The sequence below is a fragment of the Drosophila virilis genome, unplaced genomic scaffold (assembly GCF_030788295.1).
Source record: "Drosophila virilis strain 15010-1051.87 unplaced genomic scaffold, Dvir_AGI_RSII-ME tig00001317, whole genome shotgun sequence".
Taxonomy (NCBI): domain Eukaryota; kingdom Metazoa; phylum Arthropoda; class Insecta; order Diptera; family Drosophilidae; genus Drosophila; species Drosophila virilis.
The window spans coordinates 10,001-37,963 of NW_027212833.1; the positions used below are offsets into that span (position 1 = coordinate 10,001).

General features: G+C 32.8%; 2 protein-coding genes across 4 annotated transcripts in view; one reads left to right on the forward strand and one right to left on the reverse strand.

The window, feature by feature from the left end:
- LOC116649894 (uncharacterized) overlaps nucleotides 1–9,928 on the forward strand; it is a 19,594-nt gene extending 9,666 nt beyond the window's left edge. The window contains exon 2 of the mRNA XM_070210860.1: nucleotides 9,466–9,928. Within this exon, the coding sequence (XP_070066961.1) occupies nucleotides 9,466–9,544 (79 nt within the window). The 3' untranslated portion in view covers nucleotides 9,545–9,928. The remainder of the gene's footprint in view (nucleotides 1–9,465) is intronic.
- On the reverse strand, nucleotides 9,682–27,719 carry hyd (E3 ubiquitin-protein ligase hyd). 3 transcript variants are annotated; one of them, XR_001449757.3, is made up of 20 exons: nucleotides 27,560–27,719; nucleotides 26,344–26,541; nucleotides 26,012–26,291; nucleotides 25,732–25,949; nucleotides 25,310–25,551; nucleotides 25,056–25,246; nucleotides 20,922–24,368; nucleotides 20,716–20,860; nucleotides 20,423–20,656; nucleotides 15,380–15,852; nucleotides 15,111–15,315; nucleotides 14,283–15,053; nucleotides 11,671–12,651; nucleotides 11,523–11,599; nucleotides 11,146–11,468; nucleotides 10,869–11,075; nucleotides 10,663–10,810; nucleotides 10,377–10,607; nucleotides 9,982–10,308; nucleotides 9,682–9,916 (listed from the first exon to the last, which is right to left on the reverse strand). XR_001449757.3 is itself a non-coding variant. In XM_002058714.4 (19 exons), the coding sequence occupies exons 1-19, from the start codon at nucleotides 27,619–27,621 to the stop codon at nucleotides 10,096–10,098; spliced, it is 8,646 nt and encodes a 2,881-aa protein (XP_002058750.1). In that variant the 5' UTR covers nucleotides 27,622–27,719; the 3' UTR covers nucleotides 9,682–10,095. The 3 variants fall into 3 exon arrangements, 1 of the variants encoding a protein (XP_002058750.1); XR_001449756.3 differs by having other exon boundaries at nucleotides 9,682–9,928; XM_002058714.4 differs by having other exon boundaries at nucleotides 9,682–10,308.
- Nucleotides 27,720–27,963: the final 244 nt, after the last annotated feature.

Here is a 27,963-nt window from a genome sequence, read left to right on the forward strand (position 1 = left end):
CAATATCATATCAATATCAATATCAATATCAATATCATATCATATCAATATCAATATCAATATCAATATCATATCATATCAATATCAATATCAATATCATATCAATATCAATATCAATATCAATATCAATATCAATATCAATATCAATATCAATATCAATATCAATATCAATATCAATATCAATATCATATCAATATCAATATCAATATCAATATCAATATCAATATCAATATCAATATCAATATCAATATCAATATCAATATCAATATCAATATCAATATCAATATCAATATCAATATCAATATCAATATCAATATCATATCAATATCAATATCAATATCAATATCAATATCAATATCAATATCAATATCAATATCAATATCAATATCAATATCAATATCAATATCAATATCAATATCAATATCAATATCAATAGCAATATCAATATCAATCAATATCAATATCAATATCAATATCAGCAATATCAATATCAATATCAATATCAATATCAATATCAATATCAATATCATATCAATATCAATATCAATATCAATATCAATATCAATATCAATATCAATATCAATATCAATATCAATATCAATATCAATATCATATCAATATCAATCAATATCAATATCAATATCAATATCAATATCATATCAATATCAATATCAATATCAATATCAATATCAATATCAATATCAATATCAATATCAATATCATATCAATATCAATATCAATATCAATATCAATATCAATATCAATATCAATATCAATATCAATATCAATATCAATATCAATATCAATATCAATATCAATATCAATATCAATATCAATATCAATATCAATATCAATATCAATATCAATATCAATATCAATATCAATATCAATATCAATATCAATATCAATATCAATATCAATATCAATATCAATCAATATCAATATCAATATCAATATCAATATCAATATCAATATCAATATCATATCAATATCAATATCAATATCAATATCAATATCAATATCAATATCAATATCAATATCAATATCAATATCAATATCAATATCAATAGCAATATCAATATCAATATCAATATCATATCAAATCAATATCAATATCAATATCAATATCAATATCAATATCATATCAATATCAATATCAATATCAATATCTATATCAATATCAATATCAATATCAATATCAATATCAATATCAATATCAATATCAATATCAATATCAATATCAATATCAATATCAATATCAATAGCAATATCAATATCAATCAATATCATATCAAAATATCAATATCAATATCAAATCAATATCAATATCAATATCAATATCAATATCAATATCAATATCAATATCAATATCAATATCAATATCAATATCAATATCAATATCAATATCATATCAATATCAATATCAATCAATATCAATATCAATATCAATATCAATAATCAATATCAATATCAATATCAATATCAATATCAATATCAATATCAATATCAATATCATAATCAATATCAATATCAAATCAATCAATATCAATATATCAATATCAATATCAATATCAATATCAATATCAATATCAATATCAATAGCAATATCAATATCAATATCAATATCAATATCAATATCAATATCAATATCAATATCAATAGCAATATCAATATCAATATCAATATCAATATCAATATCAATATCAATATCATATCAATACAATAATCAATATCAATATCAATATCAATATCAATAGCAATATCAATATCAATATCAATATCAATATCAATATCAAATATCAATATCAATATCAATCATAATATCAATATCAATATCAATATCAATATCAATATCAATATCTATATCTATATCTAAGTATAATCTATATTGTCAACCCTTAATTTTTGCAATGAATAATTTCCTACAACTATAAACCGGAGAAAGACAACCTGAAGGCCCATAATTCTTGCAGCGTGGATAAAATTTGCATTTCATTTGTTTTTTGAGCCCTCACAACTGACCTTAATTTTAAACTCGTCTTTCAAAGCTTCCCACTGTAGTTCCAAGGTTTAAATAGACTCATTTTATTCAATTGCTTTTACTTCAATTTCCTCTGTATTTTCTACATGTTTTATAATCTATATCTATATCTATATCTATATCTATATCTATATCTATATCTATATCTATATCTATATCTATATCTATATCTATATCTATATCTATATCTATATCTATATCTATATCTATTCTATATCTATATCTATATCTATATCTAATATCTATATCTATATCTATCTATATCTATATCTATATCTATATCTAATATCTATATCTAATCTATATCTATATCTATATCTATATCTATATCTATATCTATATCTATATCTATATCTATATCTATATCTATATCTATATCTATATCTATATCTATATCTATATCTATATCTATATCTATATCTATATCTATATCTATATCTATATCTATATCTATATCTATATCTATATCTATATCTATATCTATATCTATATCTATCTATATCTATATCTATATCTATATCTATATCTATATCTATATCTATATCTATATCTATATCTATTATCATATCTATATCTATATCTAATATCTATATCTATATCTATATCCATATCATATCCATATCACATATTTATATTTATATCTATATCCATATCTATAGCTATAGCCATATCCATATCCAGTATCCATATCCATATCCATATCATATTATATCTATATCTAGTATCTATATCTATAATCTATATCTATATCGATATCTATATCTATATCTATATCTATATCTATATCTATAGCTATATTTATATCTTATATCTATATCTATATCTATATCTATAATCTATATCTATATCATATCTATAATCTATAGCTATATCTATCTCATATCTATATCTATTCTATATCTAAATCTATATCTATATCTGATATATCTATATCTATATCTATATCTATATCTATATCTATATCTTAGATCTATAGCTATATCTATATCTATATCTATATCTATATCTATATCTATATCTATATCTATATCTATATCTATATCTATATCTATATCTATATCTATATCTATATCTATATCTGTGTCTGTATCTGTATCTGTATCTGTATCTGTATCTATATCTATATCTATATCTATATCTATATCTATATCTATATCTATATCTATATCTATATCTATATCTATATCTATATCTATATCTATATCTATATCTATATCTATATCTATATCTATATCAATATCAATATCAATATCAATATCAATATCAATATCAATATCAATATCAATATCAATATCAATATCAATATCAATATCAATATCAATATCAATATCAATATCAATATCAATATCAATATCAATATCAATATCAATATCAATATCAATATCAATATCAATATCAATATCAATATCAATATCAATATCAATATCAATATCAATATCAATATCAATATCAATATCAATATCAATATCAATATCAATATCAATATCAATATCAATATCAATATCAATATCAATATCAATATCAATATCAATATCAATATCAATATCAATATCATATCAATATCAATATCATATCAATATCAATATCAATATCAATATCAATATCAATATCAATATCAATATCAATATCAATATCAATATCAATATCAATATCAATATCAATATCAATATCAATATCAATATCAATATCAATATCAATATCAATATCAATATCAATATCAATATCAATATCAATATCAATACAATATCAATATCAATAATCAATATCAAATCTTCAATATCAATATCAATATCAATAGCATATCAATAATCAACTAAATAATCAAATCAAATATCAATATCAAGAATCAATAACAATATCAAATCAATATCAATATCAATAGCAAATATCAATATCAATATCAAGACAATATCAATATCAATATCAATATCAATATCAATATCAATATCATATCAAGTATCAATATCAATATCAAATATCATATCAATATCAATAATCAATAGCAATAGCATATCAATATCAATATAATATCAAGATCAATATCAATATCCAATTTCAATTCAATACAAGATCAATATCAATATCAATAGCAATATCAATATATATCAATATCAATTATCAATATCAATAATACAATATCAATATCAATATCAATATCAATACAATATCAAATATCAATATCAATATCAATATCAATATCAATATCAAATATCAATAATCAATATCATATCAATATCAATATCAATATCAATATCAATATCATATCAATATCAATATCAATATCAATATCATATCATACAATATCAATATCAATATCAATATCAATATCAATATCAATATCAATATCAATATCAATATCAATATCAATATCAATATCAATATCAATATCAATATCAATATCAATATCAATATAAATATCAATATCATATCAATATCAATATCAATATCAATATCAATATCAATATCAATATCAATATCAATATCAATATCAATATCAATATCAATATCAATATCAATATCAATATCAATATCAATATCAATATCAATATCAATATCAATATCAATATCAATATCAATATCAATATCAATATCAATATCAATATCAATATCAATATCAATATCAATATCAATATCAATATCAATATCAATATCAATATCAATATCAATATCAATATCAATATCAATATCAATATCAATATCAATATCAATATCAATATCAATATCAATATCAATATCAATATCAATATCAATATCAATATCAATATCAATATCAATATCAATATCAATATCAATATCAATATCAATATCAATATCAATATCAATATCAATATCAATATCAATATCAATATCAATATCAATACAATATCAATATCAATATCATATCAATATCAATATCAATATCAATATCAATATCAATATCAATATCAATATCAATATCAATATCAATATCAATATCAATATCAATATCAATATCAATATCAATATCAATATCAATATCAATATCAATATCAATATCAATATCAATATCAATATCATATCAATATCAATATCAATATCAATATCAATATCAATATCAATATCAATATCAATATCAATATCAATATCAATATCAATATCAATATCAATATCAATATCAATATCAATATCAATATCAATATCAATATCAATATCAATATCAATATCAATATCAATATCAATATCAATATCAATATCAATATCAATATCAATATCAATATCATATCAATATCAATATCAATATCAATATCAATATCAATATCAATATCAATATCAAATCAATATCAATATCAATATCAATATCAATATCAATATCAATATCAATATCAATATCAATATCAATATCAATATCAATATCAATATCAATATCAATATCAATATCAATATCAATATCAATATCAATATCAATATCAATATCAATATCAATATCAATATCAATATCAATATCAATATCAATATCAATATCAATATCAATATCAATATCAATATCAATATCAATATCAATATCAATATCAATATCAATATCAATATCAATATCAATATCAATATCAATATCAATATCAATATCAATATCAATATCTATATCTATATCTAAGTATAATCTATATTTGTCAACCCTTAATTTTTGCATGAATAATTTTCCTACAACTATAACCGGAGAAAGACAACCTGAAGGCCCATAATTCCTTGCAAGCGTGGATAAAATTTGCATTTCATTTGTTTTTTGAGCCCTCACAACTGACATTAATTTTAAACTCGTCTTTCAAAGCTTCCCACTGTAGTTCCAAGGTTTAAATAGACTCATTTTATTCAATTGCTTTTACTTCAATTTCCTCTGTATTTTCTACATGTTCTATAATCACTGGGTTATTTGCAATCCATTTTCTCAAATTAAAACAATCTTCCGCCAGCTTCAAAAAAATATCTTTTGTTTTTCTGATTTGTTTCCCCAATAATGTTATTTTTGCAATTATTTGCGACCTTAACCAGCAGTCTTGGTGCTTAGTATGGGGTGATGCGGTTCCGTATGTAACCATTGTGAGCTTGTAGTTATAATCTGTTGATTTGCAGTCTCTCTTTTTTTATACCCTGAACCCATTAAAAATGGGTTTAAGGGTATATTGTATATGTGTGAAATTCAAATGTAACAATGTATGTAACAGGCAGAAGGAAGCATCTCCGACCCCATAAAATATATATATTCTTGATCAGCATCAATAGCCGAGTCGATCTAGCCATGTCCGTATGAACGCAAGGATCTCAGAGCTATAAGAGCTAGAGACTTGAAATTTGAGATGTAGGTGCTCCTAGTTCCCGCTCAGATCGAGTTTATTTCCGATAATCGATAACTTACTCCGTTTCCAAGAAATCGATAAAAATCGAAATCGATATCCTGTTTTTTGGGCGATTTTGGTATATAATAAGAGCTAGAGTAACCAAACTTGACATATAGCTTCTAAAATAAAATATATATATGCATTTGATGTTGAAGGAAGAGGGTTCAGTGTATCCCCTAGTCGGGAGCTCCCGACTAGAAACTCTAACGTGTTTTATCTGCATTGATGGCAAACTGCCACAACTTTTAAAACGCCTTTCTTTTTGGGCCAGAAACCAGAGTTCCCACCCACATCATTTCATTCAAACCTTTGTGGTTCATGGCTTTTGCGGATGCATCGATAACTACTGGATGTGGGACTAGAGTCTCTTAACACTGCCTTATGCGGTATATAATACTTTCCGTTTCGCTGGACTGGATGATAAGCCCTAGGCCAATACACTCTTTTAAGAAATTGATTTAACCCTTCTTCAGCTGTGTATTTCATTTGAATTGTTTTTTAAGTTTAGGAACCGTGTCACCGCTTGTGGTCTTGATTCTCCTAACTCATTTTCTTTCTTAAACGGAATATTGATTCAATACAAATGTTCTCGTAGATTTTAGTTTTTACATCTTTTTTATCCTCATCTTCTGTCTCCCAAATCTCGTCAATTCTTTAACCTCAATGGTTAACGCGACTATGTTTTCCTCTTCTTTGGATTCCGTGCACCCAGACACTATCCACCCGAATTCTGTGTTCTGGCCGAGAAGCCCGTCGATTTTTGTTACTGCATTTTTAAAATGTTTGTATACATGTCGGCTCCAAACAATATATCTACTCTACATTTTTTTTAAATTGCGGATCAACTAATCTATATTATGTGCATTTACTTTTATTTGTTTATAGAAACACATGCACACATACGTTGACCTAAAGTCAACACCACAAATTTTTGTGCTCGCCCTTCATCTAGGTAAGTTTAGTATCTGGGCTGCCTTTTTAGTTAATGCCCGCAATTTTCGTATTCGCCAGTAGAGAAAATGACAATTGTTGTCGCTAATAGCGCTTGCCTTTCAGCCACGCATGTGTTCAATCTTTCTCTTCTAACAAAATAACGCTTTGTGTGGTGGGATGGGGTGCCACACTCCTAACATAGTTGGTAACGAACGTGTAACGTTCGTGATGGCATTCTACATCTTGAGCTAAGGCTAAAGCGATAGGAAAACCTTCTGTCTTGCTGAAAAAAACACTTTGCTAAACGATTTCTTAGTTCCCGAAATAAATATAGGTAAACCGTCTATGCTATGATTTTGTCGTGGATTAAAATCGTTTTGCTGGTTCGTATGGTAAGCTTTTTCTACTTTGTCTTATTGCAGAGTTTCCATATTTCTTTGCACGACAATCGACATTTCTTGTCAACTAACCATATGTAACGCTTGAACGCATTTGTGACGTATAGCTATTTTGATTTTGTTTCTCATTGCATCTAATGTTAATAATGTTTTGAATGAGACGTAATTAACATATTTTCCTTCGAAGGTTGGCAACGATTTTACAATATTTAATGTTTCGTTTTACGGAACAGTTATTCGAATTTCTGCATCATTATATGTTTCTACTTCTGAGTTCCGATATTGATACCGTCTAAACGTTAGTTTAAACATTGTATTTGTACTACGAAATTCTTTTTCGAGCGGTTTTTATTAATGTCCGAAATTTTTCTTGGGACATTATCTTAGTTAATTTATGTTGTTCCACGTCTAACACTTTGTACTGATTACATTATTTACTGCAGAATTCTGGACATTTTTCGAGCAAGTCATCGTTTACTTACTATTATTCTGCCGGTTCTTTTGGTGACGACGTTTCAGTTTAATTTCAATCGGCTGAACAATTTGCAGCTCATCACATATCTCCAAAAGTATTTTGGGCGGAGAATATTTAACGCTTCTTCAACAGCGCTCCAAATAGCGTAATCCTCAGCCAAGGCTCTTAATTAGTTGTGTCGCCCTTGTAAAGGACGAGAATTTACCAACGCTAAAGTGGCCACTAAGAGCTAGAGCTGATTACGCGGTCCGGTAGGTTATCCAGAGTCGCTGTGCTTCAGACTGCGACTGGAGTCATACGCAGAGCCGTACGAAAGCTGTGTTTGCTGCCCAAACGGGCTGATGTTGAAAGCCCTTGCTTTTCAACGGGGGGAGAATATTTGGTCAAGTAACCAACAGAGGTTACACCAAAGGCTGCATATAGTTATCAACATCAGAATCGTAATTACAGCCTAAGAGAAAATGTTTGCGCGCTCTTTGTAATCTGCTTTTTATTTTGCTGCACACAAGTATTGGGAATTAATTAGTTGCAACTCTTGCAGTCTGTCAAAGTCTTGCAACTACTATTAAAGGGCACTGTTATTCGTTGCTCATATGCGCATATTTAGCAGCGACAAGTGTCTCATGTAATCAATTTAACCTTTAGCTGCTTTCGAGCTCTGACACTGGTTAGAAACAGTAAAGTAAAAGGAAAAGAAATTTGCCGAAAAGATAGTCGCGGGCAATCCAGATAATCAATAAAATATCGTTTCGCCAATGTACAGATTCTCTATACTCGGTCTTTGAAAGGGCCAGAGTTGACGCCGATTGAACAGCAGATTTGTTCAAAGTACTATTTAAACTATGGTTTAATGAACCATTCGTCAATACCTCTTCATCGAAGGTAAGGAGAAATACACCGTAACTCAAGTATGTAGGTGTTGAGCACACGCCACATGTGTTTTTTCTGAAGAAAGTTGTTAAAACCTAGATTTTTTTTAACGTTATTTAATAGAACCTTGAGTTGGAAAACTTCCATGAAGTCACTAATGGTTATGTTCGTAAGCCGCTTCCTGATTATGGTTTGTTAGTCATTAGATTTTAAAATTCTAATTTATAATCTTTGTCGGTGTTCCGAAATCAAAGTTACATTTTTTAACAGTAATGTTTGGCATAGGTGTTTGTATTAATTGAGCTTTTTTTTAATATTTACTATGAACTACCCTCTACTAAGGGTAATTATGTTTAACCACCCTGTAAACTGTTTAACTGTTTAATTATGTTTCAGAGGTGTACGGGCAAGGACTGGAAATGTCCGCCAATGTACTTACATTCTTGTCAAACTCTATGGTCGCCAAATCATTTAGTGCAAGGATAGCGCATTTTATAACTTCTGAGATCCTTACCAACTTACTACGGCATGAAATTATGCATTTATCATCCCCATCTGAGAGAAGTTTTAACATATTCTTATGCGCGATTAAATAAAAAAACTCATAAATCATTCAAGTTTATATAGGTGGTTACCATGATATTTTTATTCCCTGGTTAATATACATATTTATATATTGTAGTTTATTACATTTCCTACATTCAAATAAATGTAATAATAAAAGCAAACTTGACCTAACTCCTACATCTTAATCTTTGTTCATTTTAACAATTCCTTAGTGTTGTGTATCCAGTCGAACTATATCAAGGAAGGAATGACCTCATGATTTCCTCTTCAAAGACGTTATCTTAAAACAGAACTATTGCAACATTTATAAAGTCAGATCCAAATTAAAGGAATGGTTATACATACATATATGATTCGTTACAATTGTGGAATATCTAAAAATTTCTCATATACCAAGAAATTCATAATAAGCAAATAACCGTCATTATTAACATAAACCAAAGATTGGTAATTATTTGCTCACACGAACCCAAAGTTTTTGGATTTAATGGCCATCAGCATTTTACTACGTAAAATTGATTTGCTGGAATAAAGAGGGATATACAGTCGAGATATACAAGTGTTTGCAGTAGGAAGATGTGAGTCATCTGCAGGTCGTATGGTAACAGATGGTAGAGGCTGAAATCCTTCTTCTGAAGCTGGCAAAGCTGGAGATCCTGTCCAAAAATATACCTGTAATGGAAAAAAAACAGCAAAAGTATTTAAGCAAAAGTATTTTAGGTTAATTAAAAAATACTTACCAAATCTTGTCGCTCTAACGTATTCATTTTTTCCACAATACTCCAAAACCATCTTTTAAATTTTAAAAGTTTGTCAGGACCTTCACTTGATTCGTCATTAAAAGTTGTATAGGAAATCAGTGTTGAAACGTTGATATCGCCCACACCATTCAAGAGTAAACGTAAATCTTCAGCGGTCAAGCTGTTCATACAATTGTCTGGTAAGACATCAAAAATACCGTCTTTTAAAGCCTGTAAATTTATATATTAATGATTTGCAGACTTATGTTAAATTTGTAAACTTAACCTCGAGTGCCTTCTCTTGTGATTTAATGAGCCTATATTCCGTGTAACGCCTTATATATTCGAATATGTTATTTGACGTTACTGGCACATCGCGTCCGCCAGGGATTAATTCACGGTTGCCACAACCTTCTTCTTTCATCAAATCAATTCTGAAGAGCATGATCTTAGGGTAAATATAATATAATGGACAGGTTTCAGTACACTTACACAAAACTAAGCTCCATTCGGTTGATGGTTTCTTCTCCTTCTTTAGTTTGGGCATTTTGTATAATTTGTCTAAATGATTCATACAACGCTGGATCGAAGAAGGCAAGGTCATGAAATTTGATTTTTCGACCAAGCATGTACTTTAACACATGTCTTTGAAGGAACAGCGGGAGTAATTCATTTTGCAATAGACATAGCCCGATAAGCCTAGATAAAAACCAAAAATAAAATATATTTCGAATCCATGTGTCACTCATCTTGATCATCTTGTTCTAACCTGCCAATATTTCTAAATGCATTAATTCGTTCAAAAGACGCAAGCCCTTGTCGTGGGGTATAAAAGCCACGTTTACCCGGAGAGTAAAATAATGGCTCATTATCGTCTTCCATCGGTTCAACAAGTGCCGCAGATGGTGATTTTTTTTGTTGGCTTTGTATGTTTATTTCGGATTTTTGTTTAAAATTTATGATGTCAACGGCTTCGTTAACTTTTTGCCTTAGTGTCTCATCTGAAGACAGGACAGATAGTAGTTGAGGGGTTGGTATTTCCAGAAGCATGCCTGTTATTTTCGCTGCGTGCGATGAGTTTATTGAGTGGATCTAGACATATCAATTTATAATTTCTGTTTTTAAATTATAAAATATTTTACTAACCTTTGGATAGAGACGCTCGCCAAGTTGTTGGAGGTGGACAGATAAATGGTCGTTCGAGCTCTCCGTCGCTGTGTTATCTATATCAACATTAAATTTAAATAAATATGGTGCTCAACGGATATATTAATGGTGCAAGGTTTTAATATACCTCCATTGCTAGATGGGTTGTACGGTCTGGCATCGGCATTTAATGCCTTACGCTCCCGAGCTGTGCGCCATAATATTTTACTACCAGTTCCTCGCCGCTGCAGTGTGGGTGGATCACGACTTGAGGCAGAAACGGTTCTGCTACGCAGTATGCTTGAGAATGGTACCCCGTACTTACTATGAGTACCTCCCACTTGCACAGAATCGAGATTTGGCATTTTTGCACTGGCTAACAGCGCTTCCGAAATAGAAGTATAAAAGCTTCGCGCCACTCCTGATCCTTCACCTGGTTCATCTTTAAATGTCACCTTAACTCTGTTAAATGTAATGGGTGGCTGAGCTCGTCGATTTTGGGTTCCGAACTGAGCATTTAATTCTTTAAAAGTTTGGATAATTAAACTTTCTCTATTTCGTTCAAGTTTACAAAGAACCAAGTCGCGCTGTTGTCCATTTCGGAGCTTTTCCATATGTCTTCTAAAGCGCATTTCCTTAACAGGAAAGCCTCTCAATTCTGGCAATACAGATCCGTGTTCCATACCTACATCATCCATAAAAACACGTCCGAACAGATCAAGAGCCAGTTTCCATCGACTTAACAGAAAGTTCCACGATGGCAGTTCTGAAGTACTGCTCTTGTAAAACAAAGAGCCACGAATAGGAAACATTGCTGCCTGGGATGGTGCTTTTTCTCGACAATTATCACATTTTAGTTGTATTCCAGTAGCCGATGCATTTTTACATTCGGGCAAACTACTGTCATCCGATTCTAGTTTAAGAGTAGATGTTCCAGCTCGTACAATAACGCTTCGAACTGCTGATACTGATAAGGAGCTCTGTATTGGCACAACATCATCTGTAATACCAATGCGATTTTGGCTTGGTGCAATAATAACTTCTGGTCGAGTTGTTATTAAAAGATCTGTCGCTGTATTCGGACCTGCCATAACATCAATCATTTGTACATCCTCTGTATCCATGTTGTCTTTAACGTGTTGATTATCCAATCAATAAAAATTTAATATAAGATTACAGAAATTGAAAATTTATATTGTAAACAGAAGCAAAAACAGCTAAATTCGAAGATAACATTTTCTTGGTTAAGGAAACAAACAGCTTGGTGAAGTATATACGGAGCATATTAAAAATCATAAAATTTGATATTTTAGCGCTGTATACGATACAACTGCAATTGGAACTCGATTTATGTGTATGTATGTGTGTGCACATTAGAAATTATTGCTAGTTTATGCAAGTTGCCGCAAACTTGCTTGCCAATAAAACATCAAATGTTTTTTCTTCGGTTCTTCTTAACTTATCTTTAGGAAGTAGATCTAAATATGCTAAAAAATATTCTTTTGCTTTAAAAAGACAACTGCATTAAAATTGTAGCTTAAATTAGTGAGTCATTCCAATCGATTTTCTGGTTGGGTCAAAAGCTATAAAATAACAGATAATTAATCTGTGTATGCTAAACTCCTAAATGTCAAATTTACCAACTTATATTTTATCAATTACTTGGCAACGAGGAAAGCTATCGATTATCGGAAAGAAACTCGTACTGCACGGACAGGAGGACCTACATTAAAAATTTGACGCGCCTATCTCTTTTATTAACGCGTGCATGCATACGGATCAAGAATATATACTTAATGAAGTCAGAGATGCTATTTTTCAGCCGGTTACATACATTTGCAGAAAAACATACCCTTTTTACCCATTATCAATGGGTATAAAAAGACGACAACAAATATGGATACATTTTAAATGAGACGCCGGAATAAGATGACATTGTATTAATACCTGTTATATTGATATATTCACTGCTTTTACAGAAATTTTTGTATGTTACTTACATATGCTTGTATAGTTTTATTTGTTGAAGAATAATTTCTATAATGCATATTTTAATAATGTAATCAGTAAAATCGAATACATCGCAAAAGAAAATATGCACATAAAGACCAAGACATATGCTGTGTATATTTCTGAAAACTACAACTAGTTTCTATATTTTTGTAGGGATTATTAAACAAGGGGCTTAATTTTAAACTCCATTAATTTTTGTTCACCAACCACCTAGAAATTATTTGAGGATACGATTTTTTATAGTGTGGAACTGGTTTCTTGAAATCTACATTAGCGCACTAGAGTATTTTTACTGTACATTACTTTATATAATAATAAAGGGAAACCCTCCAAATCCATAATATATAAACATTCTTGATCCATAACAACAGATGAATCATTTCTATGCAACCTAGTATCTCAGTTTTCAAACTACCGTAATGAAACTTTGAATGGGACCAATTATATACCCTTGGGAATGCTAGGTAAAAATGAACATTCCGGTATACGAAAGCTTTTGGCTTCACGTAATGATAGGTAAAAAGTTACATTATGGTAAACGGAAACATTTGTCTTTAGTAATTTCTGAACCTACCAGGGTATTTAATATACCAACAATAGCTGGTTTTATTTGCAAATAGCTGCCAGATAATCTTAAAAATAAGCATATTCGTTTATTTACTTTAATGCAAAGTAATCTATGAGCTGATAGGAGATCTTGATGAAATTACAAACGCAGTACATAAATTTGAATGAAAAAACACTTACCTTCAGTTCCTTTCTGTAGTTTTAAGTCATCTAAGCCCTGTTTTTTCTTTAATTGAACGTAAATATTTGAATCTGCAGTGTCTTCGTCTTTATATGTTCTGCTGTCATCATTTATTTCGACCGTTTCTACATTATTTTCGTGTTCTGTAGTATGGTGAGTCACATCAATCGCATTTGCAGAAGCATCGGATTTCATAAAATTCGAGAATCCTAACCTTGTAGGAGGTTCGTCAATAGATCCCTGATGGCATATGTTACTTTTGACTGTGCTGTGTTTTACAGTAGTAACTGTATGCAGTGGAAGATTAGCAAAAAGTTCCTGTCGCTTTGAATTTGGCTGCAGTAAATGTGGTTTGTCAGCTAGTGGCATAGCCATATCAAGTGGAAGATCGAATCCTTCTGGTGCAGAGCAGCCCAAACTAAGAGTTGAGTCGGATCTGGTGAAGAATGCGGATTTGCGAATATTTATGTTGGACGACGAATTGGTAGGACACTGTCTTTCGGTGTTGGAATCTCCAATGTTGCATAATTCATCGTCAGTATCATCGGTTTCGACAAAATTCGATAAGTTATTTACTCGTCCAGAAATAGAATCGTTTTTATCGTAAAAGCTGGTATCATTGCGCATATAGTATATGAATGCATCAAGCACGTACGAAATATGCCGTAATGCTGTTATGTCTAATACCGGCAGTGCATCTCTATGCTCCGATGTGTGAGCGCGCATTAATGAAAGACAATATGTAAAGAAATCTCGTCGAGAACTTGAACCTAATTTTTAAAAAAGTTTAATATAATGTTTCATTCCCATTTTTCATTCGGTTTTACCAATCACATTCACGCCCACAGTTGAAGAAGTCGAAGTAGAAGCTTGGCTTGTTACCGCTTGTGCGCTAAGATTGAGGGGATGCAACGGATGATTTGGATCTGTATAGTTCGTCAAATATGCACCGAATTTCAACTGCGCCTCTGTTCCGTCCATCACGGTAAACATCCAGTCCCAAGTTGGTTTCAATCTTTTTTCAACAAATGCCTTTTACACAATATAAATGGTTTAAATATGCATGATGAGTATATTTACCAAATTTTATACTTACTTGAACTGCAACAGCTTCTTCAATGTGAATTTTTAAAGATGTTTCAATATCATTCATCACATTGTATGACATAATTGCTAAAAGTTCAGATATTTGTCGAATTGTTATACCAAAAGCTCGACCTAAATTGCTTGCAGTAGTCGCCATTGTATGTGACTCGGCAGATGGCGTATTGACCGCAGTGCTGGCTGGCACAGTAGATCGGCGCAACGCCATAGGATCAATAAAAACTAGATTGGAACCAGTAGGAACGCGAACCGAAGAACGGGCATTGTCGCGACTTCTGATTGCCCATTGCATTGTTTGCGGGGTGAGATCGTTGCGTGAGTTAGGATTAATGTTACGGCGCTCAAGCTGCTGATCGTTAAAACTAAATTCATCCGATTGATCGTCCGATTCACCATCTTCAGAACCATCTTCCTCTTGGGCAGAGGAATCGCCAGATTCGTCTTCCAGAAAAAGAACTCCTATGTCTACAAATAAATTATTTTACTTGTTAATTTTTTTGTTTTTTGAAATAAATTTCCTATATATAAGGACACTGCTCTATAGAGGCAATTGGGTAAAGATTGCCGGTGGGTATTGAAATAATTAGACTTCACACTTTTGGAATAATTTAAATTGTTGATATTAAGAGTCATACCAAGTAAAAGTTCTCTAATCAAAAGTATTCTACCTGCGGATACCTTGAACCTCCTTTTACCAAAAACAAAATGCATCTTGTGCTACGCATCATAGCCTCATATCTCACAGAAAACATAAAAATTGGCTCTTGTTTAAAAAAAAAATGAAATAACAAAAAATACACAGAGTACTGCGTGCAACACAATCAAAATTGCAATTCCGAATAGAAATAAAACGGCAAGTAAGGATTCCTTCGATACGCCGTTGATTTAATACTCTTGTAGGCATTTCTCCTTTTGCAGATATGTGAAGCTCGTAGGGTGAATAATGACAATCATACCTTTAGAAACAAGAGAAATAGAAGAACCTATTACTCGACCGATTGTTCCTATGACAGCTAGTATGATATATTGCTCTGATGTTGATAAAATTATGCATATTTGTAGGGAGAAGAGAGTGATGCTAATAAATACATGTTTTTCATACAGGAACCTATTTTTAATCGATATGATCTACCTGCAAAAGAAAGACGGACCTATGCAATGTTTTAGGACGATATCTTTAAAACTCAGAGACTACTAGGCTTCTTCTATGTCATTTGATGACAATATTATACTGCTTTGCGCATGCAACCAAGTCGCTTGCCAATATAACAATACGATTTCTTTAATAACTTATGTTTTTCTTAACCGATCTAGAAATCTGCAGTAAATCTTATTGTGCTATCGCATTAGGATACTCTGAAAGTGACAAAATAAGTTGGCGGGTAGCCCCAATTGTTTTATTTATTCGATTGGATGGCAATAGCTATTAAAAAATAGCAATCAAATTCTAGAAGCTTCACATTTGGTGACCACCTTATAAAACCTAACAAATTTACGCAAAAAACAGAATTAAGATATTTATATTTATCCAGTGCTTGGAAACAGCGCATGTTATCGATTATAGCAAACAACTCATACTGCGATTGCACTAGGAGGTACTACTTTCAAAATTGTAAGTCTGAAGCTCTTATAGGTTCTGAGATAGACTCCTTCATGCATACGAAAAGACGGACGGTCATGGATAGATCGACTCGGCTATTTATACTGACCAAGAATACATATGGGGTCTAAGATGCTTCTATCTATTTGCTATCCTGTTTGTACCTTTTCAATTGGATTACGGAACAAAAAAAAAATGAGTTGAAGTTAACATATAAATGTTCTTTATAATTGTTTCTTTTTAGTTAACCATAAGTACAATAGTAGTACAATAAGTACAATACAGTACGCATGTATTCTTTGGCAAGCTCCAAAAATTCGATTGGGTCGCGTATTGCCCGAAACACAGAATATCGATATCGATTTTTATCGATTGCTTGGAAACGGAGTAAGTTATCGATTATCGGAAACAACTCGATCTGCGCAGGCACTAGGAGCACCTACATCTAAAATTTCTAGCTCTTACAGGTTCTGAAATCCTTGTGTTCATACATACGGACACACAGACGGACGCACGGACAGACAGACAGACGGACGTGGCTAGATCGACTCGCTATTGATGCTGATCAAGAATATATATACTTTATGGGGTCAGAGATGCCTGTTACATACATTTGGATTTTGCACAAACACAATATACCCTTATACCCATTTTAATGGGCTCAGGATATAAAAATGAGGACATTGCACATTATGTCTTTCATTTTACATTCTCTTTCATTTCTCAATTGTACTTTTTCACTCGTCTTAATATTAGTAGCAGAAATGTAGCACAAGGGAATATATACACTTGGGTTCAGGGTATAAATAACGGACAAATCGGAGTTCGTTACAACTCTATTCTAGTGGCGCTAAAATTGGTTGTAGCGTCAAAAAACAAACATCTTTGCCTATCAAAAATAAAGTGGTCTTGGGACCACCGTTGCTTTCAATTTGGATCTTATCTCTTTCAAAGAGACTTGGTGAAAACCGAACATTTCAGATTCTTCAATGTTTCCTTTCGCTTTGGAATTGCATTGCATTGTTGAATTGACGTCCTAAAGACCTTTTTATTATTATTAAAACAAACAAAAGATGTAAGAGGTTATAGTCGGGAGCTTTCGACTGGAGGATACCCAGAACTCTCTTATTCCAACAATAAATATAGCTCGCGCAACGCAATCTTTTGCTTTAGTAGTAATGAAGATTAATTTAAAAAAAAAGGTGCAGGTTCTCATCGGGAGCTCCCGATTAGGGAATATCCTGAACTCTCCTATTCCAACAACAAATGCAGTTCGCTCAACGCGCTCGTTTGAAGTAATAAAGATAAATTTAAAAAAAAAAAAACAAATTTTCCTTGGCAGAGTTCAAACTCACAATACTTGTGTATTATTGAAAAAAAAAAAACGAATTTAGATAGCAGCACAGAAGACAATCGCATTTTTAATCCTGTTGATAAAATTCGGAGCAGACGTTCATGAATGTTAGTGTACATGTATACAGAATTCATGAAATTTGCGCTAGCTGTCCCATTCAATTGCGCAGTAAAACAAAGCTTTGGTTCATTCTTAACCGTTTTTTATGAAGTTTTTTACAGAATATCTTATTGTACCATAGAATATTTGTGTATTCTCAAAAAGTCAATTGCATTTAAATTGCGGCTTTTATTGGTGGGCAGCATAAATTGCTTTATTAACTTGATTTATAGCTATTAGGTAGTAGGGGGAGGTAGTGATAGCTATAAAATGAAAGATACTTGATATATATACACTAATCTAGAAGCAACATATCATTTTGGTGACAAGCTCTTTTTATTTACCAAAACTGCTGAGAAGATCGGATTTTTATATCGAATTTTATCGATTTCTTGGAAACGGAGTAAGTTATCGATTATCGGAAACAAACTCAATCTACGCAGGCACTAGGACCTACAGCTATTTAATTTCAAGTCTCTACATACATACGTTCGGACAGACGGCCATGGCTAGATCGACTCGACTATTGATGCTGATCAAGAATATATAACCTTTATAGGGACGGAGAGGCTTCCTTCTGGCTGTGACATACATTTGCCCAAATACATTTTACCTTCTTTAGCCATTTTCAATGGGTATATAAAGACCCTCGATGACGTACTAATGGATGCCGATGATGTAAACTTGTGTCTTACATATAAGAATAGGGTATCATATAATTTATTACCAGCCGGCATTGATGGCTTTTAGTTTTGGTAACAAGTTAACTTTTAAAATATAAATTGTTCCAAATGTAAGCTAATGATCTTCTATAGAAACTATTGCAGACTGATTTCTTACACACTTCCAAACGTATTAAGAGTGATCTGGTTGTCATCCTTAAAAAGGGGGTTTAACGATTTATGTACAACAATGACCCTTAAATCTCTTTTCGTATCAGATCCTTGTCTGATACGACTGGTCTTCACAATATTTAATAAGCAATGGAAAAATTGAATCTGTATAGAAAATTATTGTTTAGTTCCGCTCATTAAATTAGGTTTCTTTTATTGCAATTGTATTCAAGTATTCTGATGATTAATTTCCTCTCTTTAATCAATCGTAGAATTATGCATGGTGCTATATTTATTCCAACAATAAACATGGTCGAAATCAACTCAACCAGGTTGATCTTCCCAATTTAGACCATCACGTTAATATGGACGTTTATTCAACTTAAAATACCTTGCACCTCTTTTCGATGACTACAATAGCATTAAAAGAAGTTCTGTACGGAAGCTTTTTTTCATCGTTTTAAATCTTTTGTTCAGAATTATTGGGTTAATAGATAGTCCAAGCCTATAGTGATGTTTGTTCTTCGCAACTCTTGACGTAAGTTATTCGACTGCGCCCCTCAGTCCGTTTGGCGTAAGGAGGGATTGAATTACGTTGCATCGGGCTTCATGCGAAAAAAGAAAAACTATAAGTTTATAATTGCTGCTAGAGTTGCATCAGCGACTTCTCTCTTGCCAGTCTACCGTACAGACAACTAAGCCATGAATAACAGGATTACTGAAGTGCAGGATTACAGGTACTGATTTCAAGGTTTTTTCATATTGTGAAAGCCAAGCAACCAAGTGGTTTGAACGAAATCAGCCACTATAATGTATTTTTACAACTGCCACAAATATCTTTAGGAGATGGTCATACCCACCTCCCAGATAATGACAAACTGGTCAAACAATTCGATCTTGTGGCCACTCATACATAACAGGAAAAAATATATACAAGATCGCCTTGGCCGACTCGCTTTGTCGGGTAGCAAAGCCTGCGCTGATGATAGAAGAGGGCGCCTCCTAAAAATGCTATGCAAACCTAATTTCTTTTTGATCTATCAGATCGTTAAAGGACTTTAACGCCTTTAGGGCTTCATCAGTGCTTTGCGATATACTTTTTTTTGAGCATAGTCTACAATATAAACAAAGAATTAACGTATATAATACCTGTTTCAGAACCAACAGTTGCACCTGTTTGAGCGCTCCTTTGTGCATCTTGATTGCTTTGATTGTCATCCGAATCAGATTCCGTTTCGGCGTCATTAAATGTGAAATCGTTATCACTTTCATCATCCTGCATTCCTTCTTCATTCCGCTGGTTCTCTATCAAATCATCATCATGGCTACTCAAATTAGATTCACGGTTTGGAATTTCTTCTGATTCAGAAGCATCTCTAAGCGCTAAATTTGAATTCTCTGAATCTTGATATTATTCACATTGAAAATATTTAGGTACTCACTGTCCATAGCAACCACATCATAATTTTGTTGAACATTAAAGTTTGGATTTTGCACATTGATAACGTTATGTACTACGATCTGCTCAGCAGTTGACTCAACATTAGAAGGTGCCAGTGGCTCTACGCTAAACAAATCATCTGAATTCTAAAAAATATATATCAATACAGGTTGGTTAATTGGCATGGAAAATATTTAATTAACTTACATCCAAATTTGATGAAGACATTGTAAACGGAGCTGTAGGTCGCACGACACCAAGTCTTACTGGTGCTATCAAGGCTTCAGATACCTCGCACAACTCCTCAATTGAGATTTTGTGCAGCGTCTGAAACACCTTAACACAACTTTGAACATATTTGTTGCATGAAGTGTGACTCTTTCGTTTCTCTGGGTTTGGTTGTTTCTCCAAATTAAAAATTACAAACACACGCGCCACAGACCGTACAAAACGTCGTGCAACTTCCTCTGCTTCTTTACATCGTTCAACAACAACTACATTTTGCAACTCCCGCACGAGCGTCAGCAGCAAGGTATCTAAATGATCGCTTGTGCATTTTACTATCAAGCTGTGAGTAAACTTGTCCAGTAGTGTGGAACCATGCTGAGATTGCATAAAAACATTGAAACTTTCAGAGTTACCTCCTTCGCCAACATTTCCGTGTATATTTATATTAGCTTCATTTATTTCTGCGCCGCTCATAATCATTGAACGAACCGCTTGCCAGTCAATCAAAAGACGTTCTAAAGCTTTTCTGGCAAATTTAGGTGGCTCGAGATCATGGTCAGGCATGTCACTATCGATGTCTAGAGATGAAGATTTTCTATTCGTTATGACTGTGTTGCTTCCACTTGCATTTCCTGTGTTACCTACATTACGCACTCTTACATTGAAGCGGTATTGCCTTTGCTCGACTATCTGCCGCCCCACAGTCTGAATGAGAAATAGCAATATGGATTCACCCTTTGAGTTAAATTTTGTGACCAAATCAGTGCAAGATACAAGTTTGCAGAGTAATGCAAACCGCTTAGTTAGATTTCCTGCAATAAGTGCTTTACATTTGCACTTCTCCCAGCAGTCACAGTAAGCTGTCGGCGCCGTGCGTTTAAGTTTGCAGTCGTGCCCCTTGTGACAGACACGAGCGCATTCAGTGCAGCAACATAGAGAACCAGTTAAGCCGCAAGTCTTACACTCAAATATGTTTTGGTTTATATGATCTGCACCTGTCCAAGTGAAGGAGCATGTATCGTTATAGCAAATAACATGAAGAGGGGATTGATCAGCTGGCGACCCACTGGGGAAAATCATTGCTTCCTTAAGATGCGTGTCATGATCAGAAACACTAAGAATTGTATTTAATATTATTATACCAGCTTCGTAAGCGCGACATGAAACAGCAAGCATGAATGCGGTTTGACCTTGACCATCCTTGGCGCTTAGCATTTGGTAAAGGTAAGGTCGCATAGCAACACTGGCACACATATGTTGAAGGATCAGAATGGCGTGTTCACGTCGTTGTAATAGGTCCAATGTATAATTTGGAGTTCCCATTTTACTGTTTGATACACTAATGTTTTGGGACGACGACGGCAATATTTTCAAAACATCTTCTTCAACCATATCCGCTACATTTTGAGCTCCGGTTGTGCTAAGGTTGCTAGCCGTTCCTGATTCAAGGGACCAGGGTAATGGAATATAGGCATGATCCTCCCCTGCACTTGTCGCTGATTGACTATTCTGCTCTGCCTGTTCTGTATTAATAAGTCGATGCATCATGTCACGAAGACTTATTCGGGTTTCTCTGTTTAATGATGCAGTAGTTGATGTACTGATGCCACCTGGGACCGTAGCGAAGCTAGAATTCTCGTTTAAATTGTTCCCATTTCCAAATGCGCTGCCGTATGATAAAGACGGTCCTGCACGTGGCATTGTAACTCCAGAAGTGGCAGTTTTTTTTTCTGAGCTACTGTTGGTAAGGTCTGATAAATGTTGTGTGTCCTTGTTAGATGTTGGAGCACACATCACTACACAGGCATGAAATATGTTCCGGTTACCATCGCAACGTTCTTCAACAACAGAAATCGTATCTTTGCGATCTTCTTTTTCAAGTCGCATCAAGACAGCTATGCAGTTTTTAACATCACATCTCAGTATATGTGGCATAAGTTTTTGGGTTTCAAAAAGCAGTGCAGTCATGCAAACTTTTGACTTAAGATTAATGCAAGATACTGACGGCGGGAGCGATATTGTGGCCATAGTAACAGATCTAACTGGCGGCAAATCGAACCACTGAGGGTCTTTTATTGAGCCGATACAGTCCTTAGCCAGTGGATAAAGTGCTCCATTGCCATCTCTCAACACAATTGTACTGCTGTTACCGTTGCAATCATTATTGCAGGCCATTGTAATGTTATTGGTAGACGCGCCTATAAATGATGCACAGTCTGTGGGAAATTGGCAGTTTTGTTCTTGCTTGCTGTTGTATAAGTTATAAAGGCTATAATGTATTTTCCCGAACACCTTTTTAATCACATGAATACCACGGGTATCAACCGCTATTGTAAGAAGCTGAGCGCTCGCTGGATCGGCACCAATATTTATTTTCTTTGGTTGTTTTTGTAACCAATCTGGTCCTCGCGACGAAACTGCAGTTCGATAGACTTGGACATCTTCGCGTCGCAATAGACGGCACTGTTGCCAGTCATCCTCTTTTCCATCATCTTTACTGGCTAAGCCGCTAGCACCACCGACGCAGCTTAATGGTGGAAATCGGACCGCAACATAGTCGCCATCAACCTTAAGAACTTTTCCAACCGGGCCCACTTTGTCCTCTACGAAGACAACGTCTTTAAGTTGCCATAGTTCCTCATCTTTTCTGCCCTCTTGGCAACTGTTACCATCTTCTTTAGCAGTCATTCTTTTAGTGCGCTTGTGTGAAGTAACACTGCCGGTATCACTACAAGTGCTAGACGCTGGCGAAGGCGGTGGAGGCATGTCAATACGATCAGTTGACTCTTTACTTGTTGAACTTATTTGTCCACTCTTGTTAGAACTTGTAGCTTGTATAGGTGCTGTCTTAGAAATATCCTTATCATTAGCAATCGTTCCAGTCGTCTGACATTTATCGGATCCTAAAGTTGAACCAACATTTAAGATTTTCATCCGGCAAACGTCTGCGAAATCCCACACAGAGTTTAATAACTGTCCAACTTTGGGTACACCATTGGTGCAGGTAAAACCAATTGATCCTGTTTGGTAAATAGGACACTTTTTCATAACAACTTGTGATCCCACGTTAATATCAGCCACAATCATTTTAAATGGTTTTTTTGTTTTTGTTCGAAATTTATCCCATAAGTAGCGGCGTTGATCGAATGGGAGAACTCCCCACCAATAAATATTATTATTATCGGTTCTAACGGCTGTGTATAACGAGCAAACATGTATTGTTGTAATAGGATCCATGTTGAACTCATTAAAAGCTGTAGCTGCGTGCTCTAATTTAGCTCCGAGATATCCCAGTTGTTCGTCCATCCAAGTGGCTACTCGATTTGACTCAGTTACTATAGAACATCTTATAAAATTTGCTGAAATAAGCTCCACTTTTTCAGTAATGTTAAGTGTCAAGGTTTTTGGATGATAAACATTGTCCGTCTATAGAATAAGGAGAAAATGAAATGAAAAATAAATGCATTTTTCGTATGTAAGCCTAAAATCAAGATTTGACCGAGCATTTAAAATTATACTTTTCCGGCCCGGTTATTATTTTTTTGCATAAAATTATACACAAGCGGCTTAAGTCAGGAGTTCCCGACGGCTACCCTGAACCCTCTTCTACCAACACCTAACGAGCTCGTTTGCCTTAGCAGTTATAAAAAAAACATGAGGCTCTTGTCGGGAGATCCCGATCAGGGGATACCCCAAACCCTCTTCTATAAACACCAAATGCAGATGGCGCTACACGTTTATTGATACTTGGTATAAACATATATAATATTCAAGAAACTACATGTCAAATTTGGTAACTCTGACAGACGAACGGACATGGCTAGATCGACTCAGCTATTGACGCTGATCAAGAATATATATACTTTATGGGGTTGGGGATACTTCCTTCTGCCTGTTACATACGTTTGCACAAATAGATTCTAGCACTTTTTACACATTTTTAATGGGTTCAGGGTAAAACAAGATGAGTACCATCCCTTTGTCATTCGAGTTTGCTTGCAATACGTATATTACCAATTAGCGTGAGGCTAAAGTCGCGATTTACACAATTCTCACGCAAATTTGTTATAGAATTTTAAAAATAAGCAGTCGTATTTATATATTTAATCTTACATCTGATTTGTAGGGCTCCAAGTCCGACCAGCGCCATTGATGCAATTCTCCATTTTCTGAGAGCGCAATAAATTCGGAATACAACGCTCCAATAGTCTTAAATCGAATGAAAACTTTATCAGGCCATGGTTGCAATTCTTCTGATATCCATATTGGCGAGGGCATTGAAGAGGGTTCTTTCTTTTTGGGATCTACAAAAAAGTATTGTTATTGTATTGTTTTTATTGCTTTTTTAAAATTTTTTTTTTACTAACCAGTATCTTTATCCCACGTGTATTCATCTTTACTAATCCAACGGCGGGGGCCATAGTACTGACGATCACGCCAGCGGCTAAATGCTTCGCGATCAGCATTGGCAGAAGTTATCTGAGCTGAAAGACTGGCATTTCCTGCTATAACACCGGTGGAAGATGCCGATGTTCTATTAGACTGGTTATTATCTGCGCTACTCGAGCTTGCGTTGTTTCGTTCGCTACGAATTCGATCGAAAAGTAGACTAGAAAAAGAGTTATTCATAGGATGTTTATAGTTATTAAACCCGATATACGTTACTCATTTGTTTGTGTTTTACGACTTATGGTATTAACAAGTCGTCAAGTTAAGTACAAAAGATTACCGATGGCGTTATTAAAGATAACAAAAATACTTGCAAATATGTATTATTGACAGAACTTACTTTCTAATGCTCGAATAATTACTAAATATTTCCTCTGAGAAAAGGCCGTCTGATGGATCGATTATGACGCTATTATTGTCACCGGAAAATCCATTGTCCAATAGTGAAATTAGGTCTTCTGGAACATAGTTGTCTCCACCCTCTTCTGTATCTTCTGCCTCTTCATCATCTCGGGAAAGCAAATTATTCACAGCTAAGTTCACATCAAGATTTGTGCGCTATAATTTTAAATGTTTAGAAAAACTGGGAATTTTAAAATATATTTAAGTTTCTTAAATACCTGAAGTTCTCTTATAATTAGATTCCTACTCTTGCCTTGTAATACCACTTCTGCTTGAGATATAAGCTCCTCAGGCACATAGGTGGCTGGCACTGTTACTAGGGGTCGATTAGAGGAGCTACCTCCAATTATTACACCTGTACTTCTAGATCCGGAGCCTTGTCCACTTGAGCTGGTCCTACCTGTTGCTCGCAGAAGCCGAGCTCGAGAGCGAGCCATAGGCCGAGAAGATGACGGTGCCTTTGGAGCATTTGCTGCTGCAACTCCACCAGATGGAGTACTTTGAACAAGCATAATCATTATCATAAATTTACATGGATGATATAACATACCACTTATTGTCAGATTTAGTCAAATCAAGCTTTTCAGAATTGATAGAGAAGGCGACCCGGAACGCTTTTCCATCTTCCAGAAGTACTCCAATATGATTAGGTCCAATTACCACCTCCCTTACTGGTATTTTCAATTGCTCAAATATTCTATGAGTCCCAGAACCGAAGCGGTTTACTTTATCAGAGACTTCTCGTATTCTAAATTAAAAATTCGTGAACATTTGTTGAATAACCATCAAAATCATGTCTAGATATAGTTTTAACCAAATAAATGTTATGTTTTGATTGATACAAGTATTTTATTATATCTATTTTTGCCGGCAACAATAAAATATTAAGAGTTAAAAATAAAGACATAAACATGGCATTAAGTTCTTTCTCGCATGTCAGATAATAGAAAATCTATATTCCTTGTAAGACTGATTTGACTTCCACACTCAAAATAATGCAAAAATAAACAAAAAAAAAGGGGGATGAACTTAACTATTATCGAAATAAATAGTGTAGAATTGCACAATTTTCTATGAAAATTTAAGATATTCAAACTTAATTAATATTTAATTAATATAATTACCAAAATATCAATACAAAAATATCAAAAAAAAAAAAAAAAATTGTAAGCCCAATGAAATTCGTAAGCTTGCATTGAGTTTAGCATAGCTAAATAGTGCAGTTGTTATTAGAAACTCACTCGAAAATATTAACAAACTACAAATTAAATTACACCTGCATACTGATAAGTATCTATCTGCATATATACAGTTTTTATTATGCATGCTGCTTGTGCCGCGGTGCAATGAAATATGCAAATACATATGGGAACGCATACCTATGCGTTAGAAAATACAATAACGTATCAATTTAGAAAAAGACCGTCTTCATATTTTGTACGTTCCTGTGTGGACATAAATATACATATCAGGGTTACATACAAAGTAAACTTAAATGCTTATGTATGCACATATATGTTTATACACAAATACATAAGAGCTTACAACATAATCATTTAATACATTATAAGAAATACTTTAAGTCCCAAAATATTCATATATGTTCATATGAATATAAAGATATTATACACATAATTTTAATATACTTTTTTATTATTAAGTTAAACCGATATGTATACATACATGTGTTTAACATGTGCAGATGATCAATAATAAGTACATATGTATTTATGAAATCAATTTTTTAATATTTATAGTGTTATTACCTTTCAATGAATTGTTCATCAGTTCCTGGAAGTGGTTGCAACACGAATTGCATAGAAACCATTGTTAATTTCTTTAACTATTCGAAATACGGTTCTATCTCAATTTTCATTTCAGCTTGGAAAATGTAACTATAAATAGGGATGCCACAAAAATTCTGAGATGACAGCAACGTTCGATTAATACGAAATATCGATACATCGTGCGACAACTGTAATTGAGTTTTCAGTAAATAGTACCAGCACGAAAAAAAATGATAACAAATAAATAGGAACGTATGTTAACATTGGAACTAAGAATTAATAGACAATAAATAATTTGGGAATATTGTTATAAGAACTATAACATGTATAAAAACAAGCATCCTTAAGATTATAATTATTGCATTGTTTATTTATACAAGTTG